General features: G+C 39.5%; 1 protein-coding gene across 3 annotated transcripts in view; it reads right to left on the bottom strand.

Moving 5' to 3' along the window:
• syt1a (synaptotagmin Ia) overlaps positions 1-14,436 on the bottom strand; it is a 219,143-nt gene that overhangs the window by 31,795 nt on the left and 172,912 nt on the right. For 2 of the 3 annotated variants that reach the window (XM_024284339.2, XM_024284347.2), the window contains 2 exons: positions 11,744-11,869; positions 1,245-1,412 (listed from right to left, as the gene is read on the bottom strand). In XM_024284339.2, coding sequence (XP_024140107.1) covers positions 1,245-1,412; positions 11,744-11,869 — 294 coding nt within the window. The remainder of the gene's footprint in view (positions 1-1,244; positions 1,413-11,743; positions 11,870-14,436) is intronic. The other variant, XM_024284355.2, reaches the window with a different exon arrangement.

Genomic DNA, 14,436 nt, shown 5'->3' with positions numbered 1-14,436 from the left:
AAACGCACAAATTAAAATTGCAACAGCTTGAAACTAAATTATGCACAAATCGTTTGCTACACACACACAAAACGATGTGAGATTCTTTTAATGTCTCAGAGAAAGAAAAGATATGTGCATAATTTGAAAGATATGTGCATAATTTTGTGTATATGTTTTTGTACTTATGCATAAAATATATTGTATTAGTTCCAAATCAAGAACACAAACCAAGTGAGTCTCTCCATACAATAGAGGTTTGCTATTAAGTATTCTATTCTTGAATCGTCACCTCCAGTATTTCTAGGTGTGATCCAACTGTCGAGTTCAGTAAATTTAGTCTTAAATCAGCCCAATACAAACCAACGGAGGTGCTCCAATATGTAATCGATGGTTCAGACTCAACTTGTCGACATTATCTATAAATTCTATTAAAGTTCCATCGTTTTTTATAGTTTTTCATAAGCAAACATGAAGAAGTTACTTCTCCTCCAGGGATTCAGATGGAAAAGCTGAAAAACTGCAGATAAAAACCTCTCCTTGATGTTTTCTTTTGCATTTATCTTAAAGTTTATAACATGTCAAGCTGACTTTAACGAGTTTTTCGGAGAGCACTGACTGCTGCGAGTGATTTTTTTTCTTCCCCTCAAACCATTTGTTCCCACACCGCCTTCAATCATGAAACCTTTCATATTAGGCAAAAACCCCGCTGCTAAAATTCAAAAAGCAGCCTCTCAGATGGCTCCTTGACATTATCTCAGCATAACATCTGCTTTCCTTGACAGTGTGACCGCTGTATGTGTGCCATTTTATCCCATAATGCATTGCAGATTTGAAAGGAAGTGCTTAAAAAAAAGAAACGGCCAATAAATTCTGCTTGGAGATGGATATCACATGAGATTACGCTCCGTGTAAACCAAACACCTGCGCTCTCCACTGTTGGGTGAATAACAAAACTTTCTCCACCACTGAGCAACAGCTATGCATCCATAATGGCTGAGGTAACGTCAAGCTGTAGCGATGCATCTGCCCGTGTTCATCCCAATCACATCCAGTCCCAGTCGGTGTGTGTTTGTGTGAGTGTAACTGTGTGTGAATCTGTCAGGAGCTTGTTAATGTGCCAGCTGGTTGCTGTCTCCACACTTTCCCAGAATCCAAGGCTGAATGCAAATCAGATTGTCAGCAGGAGCAAAACATTTCCAGTAACAAAATGGCAAATGTATTTGACCGCTCGGATGGAGCCGAACTTTGGGGGCGGGGTTTACCTTAAAGGTGAACTGCTCGTTGAAGACGGGGTTCAGGGTCTTCCTGTGGACTTTGGTTTCGAATTTCTTCTTCTTGTCAGGCAGCAGGTAGACTTTCACGTAGGGGTCAGAGGTGCCACCCATGTCCATAGCTGGCAGCTCTGCTGCCTGAATGATCCCCACTATGAGCTGTGAGAGTGAGGGGAGACGAGTCATGAAAATAAATCACCACAAAGTTCCAACTGAAAAACTCTTTTCAAGGCGTTCTCGGTGTTTTTGCCATTTTTAGCCAAAATCACAAAACTTTTTTAAGGACATAGTTTCTGCAAAGCGGCAGTAGTTCATTAGAAATTTGGGTCAGAGTTCAAGTGGAATTGGGTATGCAACGTTTTCAGTGACCCGATCAAAGAGTAGAAAAATAAATCCAAAATGGCCGCTCAATGGGAGGATTTTCATCCTCAACTTCCATCTAGTTTCTTAACCCCCTGGGGCTGCTGGGTTGGCGGAGCTTGCCCCAGTTACTACAGGTTGCCCATGGCGATCACGCCTGCTACGCCATTCAAATTCAAAAATGAATGAGGGCTTTTCAAAATAAAACACATATGGACTGGAACTTGCTGCAAAAAAACAATTTAAGTTTCTAAGCTCATAAATTTACCACAGTTTGATCTTATTCTGAAGGTTCTGGAAAGGAAATCCTTGACCTGTAACTGTTTTTGATAAATTAACTAATTAACTTGTTGTATTCTGTTTAATGGAAAAATGCCGGTTGGATAGCTTAGTGAGCTAGCGAGCTCCACCAGGGAGACGATCCCTGAGCCACAAAGCTCTCTATGCTGACCCGGTGGTGGTTGGCTGCGCGGCAGACAGATGCCGTCATAGTGGACGCGATCGCTCCACCTTCACAGGCTTATGTTTTTATTTTCATCTCGACAATAGCAAAAATCCCCCACTTTTATTTTTATCTTCCCCTCTCGGGATAATGTGGGACAGAAATTCTTCAAAGTGGGCCACAGACGGATGGAAGTGGCGTGTAAAGCGGCCGTCCAGCGCAGCTCTCGCTGTAGGAGTGAAGTACACCGCACCGAGAGAGACTCTGAATGATCGGGTCAACCCAGACATGGCGTCATGCTCGCCGGCGCCTCTGTAGAGCTCTCCAAAATGTTTCAACCCAAGCTACTCGCTCAACATCATCCATGTTTTCCATGATATGGCAACAAATGAAGTTCAAAAAACTTTGCCGGTTGCTTCGTGTCCGAGGTGTTGAGCAGTGAATTTGACGCGTCCCCCAAACCTAACGAAATTGGTGAGCAGTATTGGAAGTATCCAGCCGACTCAGCTCGGACAAGGAAAACAAAGACATACACATATCTAGTCGTCTACAAGCGGAGAGATTGGAATGGAGTGGAGCAGGGAGTTTCTATATTACAAGTAACTTTCTTTTCAAACAGGATTTTTCATCTGTTCCTGATTCACAAAAAATGAATAAAGAAATACTCAGAAATGCAATTTTAAACTTAATTTTCGTTATATATGTCCTCCATCATCAGAAGAATGCTACAAGAATATGTTAAACTACATTTTTATTAAAGCGAGTCTTTAAACCATTTTTATTAAGTCACTATCAATCATCCAAAAGATGATTCAGCATCACTTTCTTCTGGGATGAAGCTCCGCTAGTGAGAGGTTAACTGGACAGAACATGACTGCTGCCGCCGAGTCCTTAAAGGTCAGGATGTGTCAGACTCGTAATGACTGGTCTGGTCTTCCTCATACAAGGCTGATAATTGATATCCACAACGGGGGGGCTGATTGACCTGTCAGTCTGGCGCTTCACTCAAAGGTTTCTCAGGACATCCAGCCAGTCAGTCAATCAACTTCTATCAGGCGGGAAACGAAGAGGCTCACAGATCAGGAGCTGCTGCAGTTCAGTGAGGAATGAGAAAAACGTTTGGACCAACATCCGGATTCATTAAGCTTCTACCAATTTGAAAATAAAATGTTTTTTTTTATTAATTGATTTGGTTAATTTCCAGTAATTTCAGAAAAAACAAAAACCTAATTGGATATTTCAAATCTATTGAATCTTTAATTGTGTAAATTGCTTAAAAAATAATAAAATGATGCTATTTTCATGACGTTATCAATGTTTTGAGACATAAATAGACACATTTAAACTTGTACATACAGTATCACACGAACCATGATTACATCAAACTAGGACTAAACATTTTGGCATTCACACTTATTGCCAACAGTTTCCAGCATCGATTCGATTTGATTCAGAGCCTGGATTGATTCGACTGCAATTTTTTTTTATTCTTTCAATCCACTCGATTCAATTAGATTCAATTCAATTTAGAGTTTACAGATTTAGACACGTTTGTCTAGAAATAGAAAAGCGTTACATAGATTCTCAAACCGAGAAACTCCAACGATTGTTCTGGATCTCCTAGAGGGTGTTTCAGTTTGGCCACTAGGTGGCGACAGTGACATATTATCCCAGAAGAAGAAGAAAGTATGAGCAACAAAATGTTTTAGACCACAAATGGTTACTTTAAAAATGTATCCTTAAAAGAGTTTAGAAAACTCATGCCTGTGATTATATAATGATGCTCAATGTATGTTTAGGTTGACTAAGCGTTAGCATTAGCCATCCTATGGGAAATCCAATTATACATTAGCATCAAGCTAGCGGACTTTAGCATTATGCGTTGGATTGATCTCTACTTTTATGGATTAATTATTGATCTATTAATCTTAGATTGATTTTGTCATCCCAGCCCTATTCATACTAATCCTAGAACATTTAAAAGTAACAAAACTACTGCTTCAAGCTAAAAACACCCTTTTGTTTATCATTTATTTTGTTTACTCTGCTGCTCCTGACAGTTTGACACAAACAAGACCTGAAAGTACACGAGTTCTCAGAATCTGAATTCATCTGCTTTATACGCCTTTCCACCCCAAAGGCAAACACTTCCAAAGTAACTTTGAGACCCTAATTACTGCTTTTTAAGCTGCCAGTTACATCTCACACAAAAGCTACAAAAATTAGGAAAAGGAACTGTAAAAAAACAAAAGTGTGTCATAAAAAACATGAAACGTTTTTTAATTCCTAAGGCTGAAGGAATTATTTTCCTTTTTCTAAATATTCTAGGTTTCAGTTGTGATGGAAATTACTTATAGCTTATAGCACCTCACAAGCCCAAGCTAACATTAGCGCAGCAAAAATAAAAGGCGAGCAATATCAGAGCTAACCAGCCATACAGCTTTCAGCCATGGCAGCTCAGATGTGAAGTGAAGATGTTAATGGATCTATTGGTCTGCAGGTGGAGACATCAGAATGGATTGGAGCATGGAGACTTTGGTCTGCCCACAGCAGTTCCTGCATCACAAACATGAGCTTTTTCAGACCTCGGGTTTTTATTCGCTCCTGATTCATAACAATTTGAATAACAAAATGCTCAGAAATGCAGTTTTAAACTTCATTTAATATATGTCCTCTATCATGAGAAAAATGATACAAATATGTGTTACAAACATAAAAATAATCTAATTTTTCATTGGAGTGGGCCTTTAATAGACATTAAATGTCTTCAATTTGTAAATATGAAGTACAAATACATATTTATCTCTTCATGACGTGAGCAGTTATGCTGCTTTCACACTAGGATCGTCCTGTGATCTTGGTGCGAATAGATGCGGTGCACTTTCACACACGCCGCTCTTAAAAGCAAACCAACGACTGAAGCGGACCTAATTATCAGGAATCTGTAGCTCCAAATGTCACTCAGTTGGGGGCGATATTGTCGGACCAAGACAAAGAAATCTGTTTATCCTCAGATTTTAAACTTGTCTCCACCTGTGCCAGAGTAAATGTGTCCTAAGAAAGTTCTTGGATGAACTTAGTAACATGTTGATGGCGTTACTGTAAGCACACAGGCTCACTGTGACACAAACAGTGTGTCAGCTTGTACGCTTGCAGCTCATCAGAATCGCTCACTGTGAAATAGTTGCTCAGAACGGAGATGGAACAATTACTGCAGCTGTCATTTACCTTTACCTAAATGGAAGCATGCTGAGCATGCGAGCGCTGCGGAATGGCACTTGGATTTTAGCGTAAACATTTCTTCGTGCGTGCTGTCCTCCTGATTTCCATCCATCCATCCTGCAGCACAGCGAGGAGGAGACACGACGTGTCACACCTCCTTTGTTGGAAGGAGCAGTGAAGCTTGAGGAAACGATGAGCCGTGATTTCCATTCTGCTGCTTCGGTTTATCGTAACCACGTCTGTGCGAGTCTGGATCCGAGCAGTCGCTTGTAAACAACAGTGAGGTTTAGTCGATCGTTGAGAGGAAAATGTTAAACCAACAGATCAATAGCTCCTTTTACCAATTATTTTAAGCAAAGTTTTTTTGTAAAGAAAATAAAAGCTTAATTTACAAACTAAAAACAAATTGTGCTTAATATTAACCCTTTAACACCTGAGGCGTCGCCAATGACGCTTAAACGCAAAATCTTGTACTGGAACTTTTCAACCGTTAACACGACATTCCAGCAGAATCTCAATCTCTTTTTTGAAAGAGGCAATCATAAGATAAATCCATGCCAAATATGGTGCTTGTACCACAAAATTCACAATTATTTTAACAACTGGCTCCACTATTAGCCCTCAAGCTAGCTTTGGATAATTTTTGGAAAGTTTTTGTTTTGAATCAAATTCAAACCTCGATTGTAAATGTTAAAATATTGTTCAAATATATTAATCAAAAGTATACATTTTTACAAAAAATCTTCTCATAGTTTCACTAAAATTGACTTTTTAAAGACATTTTTTAGAATTATTCTAATGGAAAAGTGAGTAGATGCTCATCCAAAGAAAACTCCATGACTTCCCTTTTCTTCCTACCACAATTAACTAATTTTGACTTATGGGGAAAATCAATTTTACATTTTAATTGTGAGAAAATAAAAAGGAAATGGGATTGTTGGCCTAATTTTTTAATGATACATTTAAAATAAATGTCTAATTTAAAATTTAAAATAGGTCAAAATCCCTTTTTTAATGTACAAACTAAATTTTTTTCAAGCACATATCATTACCTAGTCCTTTTTCCCAAATAGATGAGATAATATAATAGAAGCATCAACTTAAGCTTCATGTATTTACTCATCTGTGTGTTTTTGAGTTTATCTAAGGACTCCAGCCATCTCACAGAAAATAACTGCTTTAAAAAAAAAATCCTTTTCTTTTGTGAGTTGTGCTCCAGTCCAGTGAGCATCATGCTGACCAGAATGAGCACACAGGATGATGATTCAGCTCCTGGCATCTCATATTGGAGGGCTTTGTCCTAATGCATCACATGGCTGCGCTGCAACTGCGCTCAAGTACTCACACAAAGATTAAGCACCGGCTGGCCTCAGTCGTATTTACGGCAGTAATTTGGGAAATGAAATGTAATGAATATCATGAAGAAATGAGATTCACCTCTTCTTAATAATGGTAATAAATTGGGACTGGACACAGAGAAATGCTCTTGACCTGGGGAACCGCCATGAGTTTGGTAATGATGCTGACAGTGGGAATGACAGTGTAATTCTCCTCCTGCTGTGCTGAAATGGCTCTTTGTGGTTCATTTGATGTGTGTTTGCCTTATGCAGCACGGCGCCGCTCGCAAAACGATTGGGATCCTTTACAAAACCTTTTAGGTCTCGTTAGTGACCAAGCAGAGCGGAGAAAAGAGGGACCTGTACCAGTTTAAGGTCTTCGAAGGACATAAACAACTTTGACAACTTTGATAAAAGTAGAGGAACTTGTATTGGAACTGAAAATGTAGAGATGAAATATGCTGTATTGAAAGAATAAATCATGTAAACAACAATATTACTGATATACTACAACATCTGGCTCCTTTAAATGTAAACACTAGATGGAAGTTTTCAAATTTTGCTCAGCAACTTTTATGATCAAGACAGTTTGCGTCCGAATTCACCCACTTCCCTTTAGTTAGTGGACTATAAGGGGCATTCACCATAATTTAGGGTGTTCAAATCTCCAATTACAAAAGACTGGACTCTGGAAATTTCCTTGAAGAAAACCAACGTTTATCATTGCTTACTAGATTGGTAAATATAGACCACAATGCATTGCATAGAACGATTTGCCATTTAAAAAATTGATCAAAATTGTCATTATCAGAATACAGTGGATTGATACATAGTCTTCATAAAATGTCAATATTTATTTTATTTTTACTTTGGCAAACTGAAGTTATATTTGCAGTTTAAAAAAAAAACCCCAAAAAGTAGTGAACTTGTGGCTGAATCACGCTAAAATCTAAAATCTTTTAAAAAAGCAAAAAAATATGTGCAAGTCACTAAGAAGACACTAGGAGTCAGATTATAGCATCATCCCACATTTTCAGATATGACCTTAAAATTGGTCAAAAACTGGGGGGTTTCTGAGTAATAGGTGACGGCTAAATACAGACAAGACCTCAGTCGAACAATGAGCTTTAGAAAATCTGGAGGGTTCTTCCCTCTTCGCTCACCGCTACTGAGGAAATCCTGGTTAGTTTCTTTTCCTCTGTTTAGTAATCTGCTTACAAGCAGGTCGTCTGGTCTGAAGTTAAACAATCATACAAATGTCACGGTCATCCTCCATAAAACAAAAAAGATCGCTGGTCCTGCCAGAGAGTGTAGAAATAGTGTGAAGTCTAAAACTACCATTAACTTTCAATAGGAAATAAGATTAGCCTGAACGTTTACTATTGATAGTAAACTCACTCAGATCTTCCTAAAATGTATTCTAGAAGTACTCCTTTATTAGTGGCAGTAATAATTTATTTGTAAAAGTCAAATTTTTGTTTTTCCAGCTCTGTTTATGAAATTGTAGCACAGCAGTAAACAGGCATCTTGGCCTATCCAATACGGTAGAGCTGGGTATCGGTTATAACTTCCAGAAACGATTCAATTCGTTTCACAAGAGCCTGAATCAATTCGATTCAGATTTCTTTCGTTTCTTCAATTCAATTCCATTTTAAGTTCACACATTTATACAGTTTTTTTTAGAAATACATAAAAAAATCTACTGTGTAATTTAAATATATTAATATCTATCTAATACAGTTCACATAATGTAAATTGTATCAGTGAAATAATGAGATTGTTAACATCATACAGTGTTACATGGATTCTCTAAAGGAGAAGTTCTAACAAAAATGTTCAGATCATTAACTTTATAAACATTGTTCTGCTTCTCCTGGAGGACGTTTCTGTTTGGCCACTAGGTGGCGATTGCGCTATAGAAGTAGACCTTATTCTAGAAGACAACAGTGTGAGGGAAAAAAATTGAAGTTTTAGACCACAAATAGTTACTTTAAAAATGATTTCCTTAAAAGAGTTTGGACGATTAATGACTGTGAATAAATAAAGATGTTCATTTAGCTAGCAATGTATTTTTTCGGTCAACCAAATGTTAGCATTAGCCATCGTATGGGAAATTCTACTGAACGTTAGCATCAAGCTAGACGACTTTAACTTTAAGGGCTAAATTAATTTATATTTTTTTGTGAATCGATTATTGATCTATTAAGCTTAAATCGATTTAAATCGATTTTTTCCAACCTGGCTCTACAATACGGCATCCAACTTTGCGTAAGTAACAAGCTAGCGCAAAAACTCTAGCCTATAACTAATTGATATTAAATAGTCATTAAGGCTAATGCAAGTTGCACAAACTTTTGGCATGATGTCCTTCCACCATAATCTCATCATTAATGTAGCATTGGTCAGGAATGCTCTTATGATACAAGTTATCTGATGGAGAAAAATGGGAAAACCTGTACAGACCATAAAAGGATCACAAACGTATCACGTGGACAGTACTAATGGGTTCCTTGTGCAGTCCGCAAGATTTGGTAGGGGTCAAAATAATGAGCTACTTGTCCTTTACTTACCTGTCATCCACACTATGGCTGTAGAAAAAAATGTGTCTGAACCTTTTCTCTCTATGGGCTAATCGAGTCTACAAACTCAATATTTCACGTGAGCCACCAGGTTTGCCAGTTTTTCGCCGCAGACAGTCCTACTCGTAAGAGCAGTTATGGCTAACCTTTAAGCAGACGGTAAAGACGAGTCACAGTTCACTTCGTGTTTCAGAGAAACTCCAGTTGGAGCGTTTGAAGACACATTCCTTAATTTTATGGTATTTCATCATTTTTACTGAAAACGGAGGCAATCCTAAGTCTGGTCCATTTATAGATCAGAAAAAAGGTGACTTCTTCTGCTCTGATGAAAAATAAAAGTTGCTTATTTCATAACGCAGAACTTCCAGCAAGAAAGGATTATGCTAAGCTCTGAGTTGTGAAATGGTTCCTGAAATGACTTCTCTTCCAAACTTTATGTCATAATGTGAAATGCTGCTTCCAGTGTCTGCAGCCGTCCAAATTCCAAACATTTGCAGCAATTACGCCACACGGGGGGTTTAGAGGAATGGTTTTCTTCCTTTCAGTTTATTCAGGGAGAGATCTTTGAAAAAGCAAAAAGAACACTCTGCCTCTTTGACAGAAGATGTATGTTTGGAAAAGCAAACATCTTCGTGGAGAGAACATTTTTAAGTATAGCATGAGACGTCGTCATGATTACATAATGGAAACAAATGGTACAAAACAGAAAATGAAATAAACACAATTGCCACTTCTCTCAAGTGTTTCTTTCTGCTTGCATTTATGAACTGCTGTAATTTGGTCCATTCTATAGCCTCTCTGTTATAAGATGTCAACAGTTTTGCCATCACAGAGTTCATTACTGGTGTAATCAAGAGGCTCATAGAAATGTGTCAACACCTTCCAATACATTTCAAACACTCAATATATGGAAAACATTAATATGTAAACGTGTGGTTGAGATTTCAGAAGATATTTTCTTTGGCATCTTTCGATTTTTAGCTAAAAACTAGTCTTTTGGACTATTTGTTGGCATTTTCCACTTGTTCTAAGGTGCGTAGAAGAAGTAAAAAGAGTGTCTAAATCCCAGGTTGTCAGTTCTTCTTAGAACTGGAAGTTAGGGACGGGGCGTTCATGCACGCCGTCTATTATCGGTTTCTCAACATCTGGCGCGGGAAAGTTTATGTACTTTCTCATTCAGCCTTTAAAATCAGTCATTGGAAACATAAAGCAGATTTGTATCTGCGGTGGCTGAATTCAGTGAGGGAGAAAAACACAAAGCAAATCCCTGCAGTGTACTGTATCTTTTACACGTCTCAGTGGAGAAGGCACAAAATCAGCCGCCGTGATTCATCCGTGAGACTCTCGGAGAACAAACTGTGTTTACAGGAGCCGTAATGGAGAGGAGAGTGGTGTAAAACCTGGAACAAGTCCTGATTATCTTTGGAGATGTGGACCTCAGTTTGGCTGCGATTAAGGCTCCACTCCGATAACCTTTTGATCTATTGAGAAGCGTTTCCAGTGGGGTTTTTTTTATATATATATATATATAATGATGTAATTTTTAGACAAAATCCAAAAAATCTTTTTGCAGAGCAAAATGGTTTCATTTGAAATTCACCTCTGAGTGGATCCTCCTAACAATGACATCAGACAAAAAGGAGACATTGTAAGAGACTTCTGGTTCACGGGTTAAGACAGGCAAACCGGAGAACTGAACGCCGTTTAACTCAACTTTAAAAAAATAATAAAAGGTAACTCTACTTACTGTAACGGAAAAAAATGACAATATTTATTTCGTAAATGTAATACCTAACTGTATTTGTTTTCCTCTCTAAGGTCGTTCACAAATCAAAATACAAATTTCTAATATCCTCCAATTTGAAGATTCTATTGAAAATACCAACATTTAAGCAGATCTATTTTGGTTGATGTTATCTCACACGTAATACTTGTGGCAAAGACGCATGTTGCTGCATGTCCACTTAATTTTAATTGCTTTCCAGATCAAATGCAGTCGTTTTAAAGGGGTCCTACCATGAAAATTCTACTTTTTGAGGTTTTAAGTGCATTTTAATGTTCAATTCTCACAATGAAGAACCCCAAAGCGGCATTTTGAGCAGTTCATGTAATCCTCTAAAAACCTGCGCTGTCTGCAGCAGCCCCTCCCATACCCACGAAAACGAGCGGTTGGAAACGTGCTGACTTAAGACCGATGCCAACAGCTCTTTCCAGGAAGAGTCTGTGCCGACAGCCCCGCCTCCAGACTAACACAACCCTTGATTTCTCCACTGAGCTAGAGGATTGAATCAGAAGGGAGTAGAGCAGGGAGTTTGTGGCCTGGTGACTGTGAAATCTACATCCCTACTACAAGCTTTTTCTAATGGTATTCTTTCATCACAATTTGAATATTCAGAAATGCAGTTTTAAACTTCATTTTCTTAACATATGTCCTCTGTCGTTAGGAAAATGCCAGAAGTACAAGTTAAAAACACAATTTTTCTAGGGGTAGGTCTTTATTTACATTTCCTACAGCGTGAACTCAAACAAACATGGAGAAATGATCCTTACCGTATTCTCTGTGAAATTGTAATCCAGGGAGTACTGTAATTTGCCCAGTTTCTCGCTCTCCTTGGGCTCAGCCTCTTTCTCCGTTTCAGTCAGCCCTGTCTCGGCATCCTCCTCATCCTTCAAGGCCTGAAGGAGACACCCACCAAGAGTCAGTGTCGCCCGTTTGTCGCCGGTGCTAGCACCCAGCCAGCGGCTCCCCGCCCAGGTCCTGCCTGTGGACCTACTCCTGTAAAAGCTCCCACTTGTTTTATGGTGTAGAAGGGGAAAGGGGGGAAGCAAGCACTAAAACACCATAGCAGTTAACACCAGGACATGCTCTGTGATGCACTAAAAGCCCCGAGTTTGGTCCCCCGTGGTGCCTTTCTATCAATCTTAGTGTTTCTCTTTAAAAGGGAGGAAAGATCAGATGATGGCGCCAGGAATAAGAGCAATGAGCAGGCATCAGAGGAAGGAGAAGAGAGGAAACAGAGACATAGAGAGAGTCACAGAAAAGGTGGGGAAAGAGATGCTCGTGGAAATTTCACAATAAGACAATTCCCTTGATGTTATTTCAGGCAGATCAAGTCTTAGGCAAGAAAAAAAACACAACTGGGAAAAGTCAAGAAGTGGCAGAAAGTGAGAAGTGAAGTTGGCCTCTCGCTAACCTGGCCCAGAGGTGAGAGGAGCAGGTGGTGGGGGGTGGAGGAGTTTCTTATAAGAGCAACATGCGATTGAAGAGGCAAAGAAGAGTTCTCAATGTCATTCATTCAGCGTCAAATGTTGCCTTTCCAAGAGTCTCTTTAGTTTGGCATGCAGAGCATTCTCTGTCATACAAAACAGTGCTCTCGCGTGATTCCCCATTCCTGTGTGAGTTTACACCCTCAGACGTACAGTCACATCGTCACTGCGGCGTACAGCCGCCGTGGTACCCCCTATGCCAATGGTAGCTAGAAGCATCATGCCAGCAGTGGGTGGGTGGGTGTTGGTAGAAGGGGTTGTAATGTACATCAGGCCTGCATCTATTAGTTTCTTTACAAAGCAGAGGCTGAACAGCACTGATCGGGAGGAGAAGTTGCAGCTGAACTAAAATAGGAGGATTTTAAAAAATATTTTAGAGTTGATAAAGTCCCAATCCAATGTATTTTAATGATGATTATGCTGCTTTTAGTGCAAATTAAAAAGCTGTTTCATTTTTTAGAGCAGACTTTGGATTTGTGGGCGAGACTGTCGGACTGCACTCATGTCTCATCATCCCGTTGTTTACACACCCTCCCACTAGCTTACAGCCCCTCAAAACCCCAAGCTAACATTACTGGTGCAACAAACATTGGAGCTATCCAGCCAGTTTTGTGTCAGATACTAGCTCAGAAGAGAAAAGCTAATGACACCAACGACTCCTTTTCACTGAGCGGTCCAGACCGGACTGAACCGGGTCGGACTGGACTTTAGAGCGTTTACATTACAACAGGGGTATTCAAGTCCAGGCCTCGAGGGCCGGTGTCCTACATGTTTTCCAACCAACCTTCCATTGAAGCTCCTTATTGGCTAAACATACCTGATCCTGGAAATTAGCAGCCAATAAGGAGCTTCAATGGCAGGTTGGTTGGAAAACATGTAGGACACCGGCCCTCGAGGCCTGGACTTGAATACCCCTGCATTACAAAATTGACCCGTTAAGCAGGGTTAGTGTCCAGAGGAACGGTCCGACAAAATGGCAATATGTGACGAGTTGTTGCTGTACAAGAACATGTTGAAAACAGCAAAAACACCATTTTCATTGGAGTGGGTCTTTAAGATGAATGAGCCAAAAATTCAAACAATTTGAATCCAATTTCAAAGTCAGAATGCTGCATTTGTTTCACCTGGGTTGACAGAAGTTATTGCAAACGCAGCTGCACGTCAGGAGGTTGCATTTCGTGATCCTCTTGAAGGATTGAATGTGGAGCCTCTCAATCATTTTAACTGTTTGAAATGTAAACGAAAGGCAGGAGAAGCCCGCTTGGCACAGGAATCAGTGCGGTTCAACCTCGTCAATGCGTCCTCAGTGCTTTTTTTCGTTCATATATATGTGCATATGCAGGGTTTTACGCACATATATACAGTAGATATACATGTACAGTATGCATAGTTACATATATCTGGTTCTATGGGAGTAGTAGTTGTTGTCAAGAGGCTATTAAAAAAACATCAGAGCAGCAGGCTTAAGAAGATCCAACAGCAATTAGGAACCTACCGCCAGTGACCATCCCGAACAGTCATCAGACACAACACAGATAAGGAGGACATAGAAGGAAGAAACACAAATTAAAACAACCACACACAGGAGTTAACACACTAGAGTTTGGGCACACCAGGAGAAATGACTGCTTGCCCCCAAAGTGGCAGATTCACAGATCTCAGAGATTGGCTATTAAGGAGACCAATAAATCCTTTGTCTTGATTAATAGCTTTTTAAGCCTAAACTCTGTGCAGGGCAAAGGCAAAATAGAGGGAATCTAAGGAACAAACGGGTCCTCTAACAGGCTGGGTGATGAACTGAGATGTGCATGAAGCTATCATTTTAAAGCCTTAATTACAGCTAATCAAATGTGTGAAAACATGGTCATTTTCTTTCATCTAACTCAAAATAGCTGAGGTGTTGCAGAAAATTGGACACACTTTGTACCTGACTTCATGGCTATATAGATGCTGTGCAAGTGTTATCATCTCTCATT

Source organism: Oryzias melastigma, linkage group LG23, assembly GCF_002922805.2.
Source record: "Oryzias melastigma strain HK-1 linkage group LG23, ASM292280v2, whole genome shotgun sequence".
In the NCBI taxonomy this organism is placed as follows: domain Eukaryota; kingdom Metazoa; phylum Chordata; class Actinopteri; order Beloniformes; family Adrianichthyidae; genus Oryzias; species Oryzias melastigma.
The sequence above is the reverse complement of the archived record's forward strand: the minus strand, read 5'-3'. Positions and strand labels throughout refer to the sequence as shown.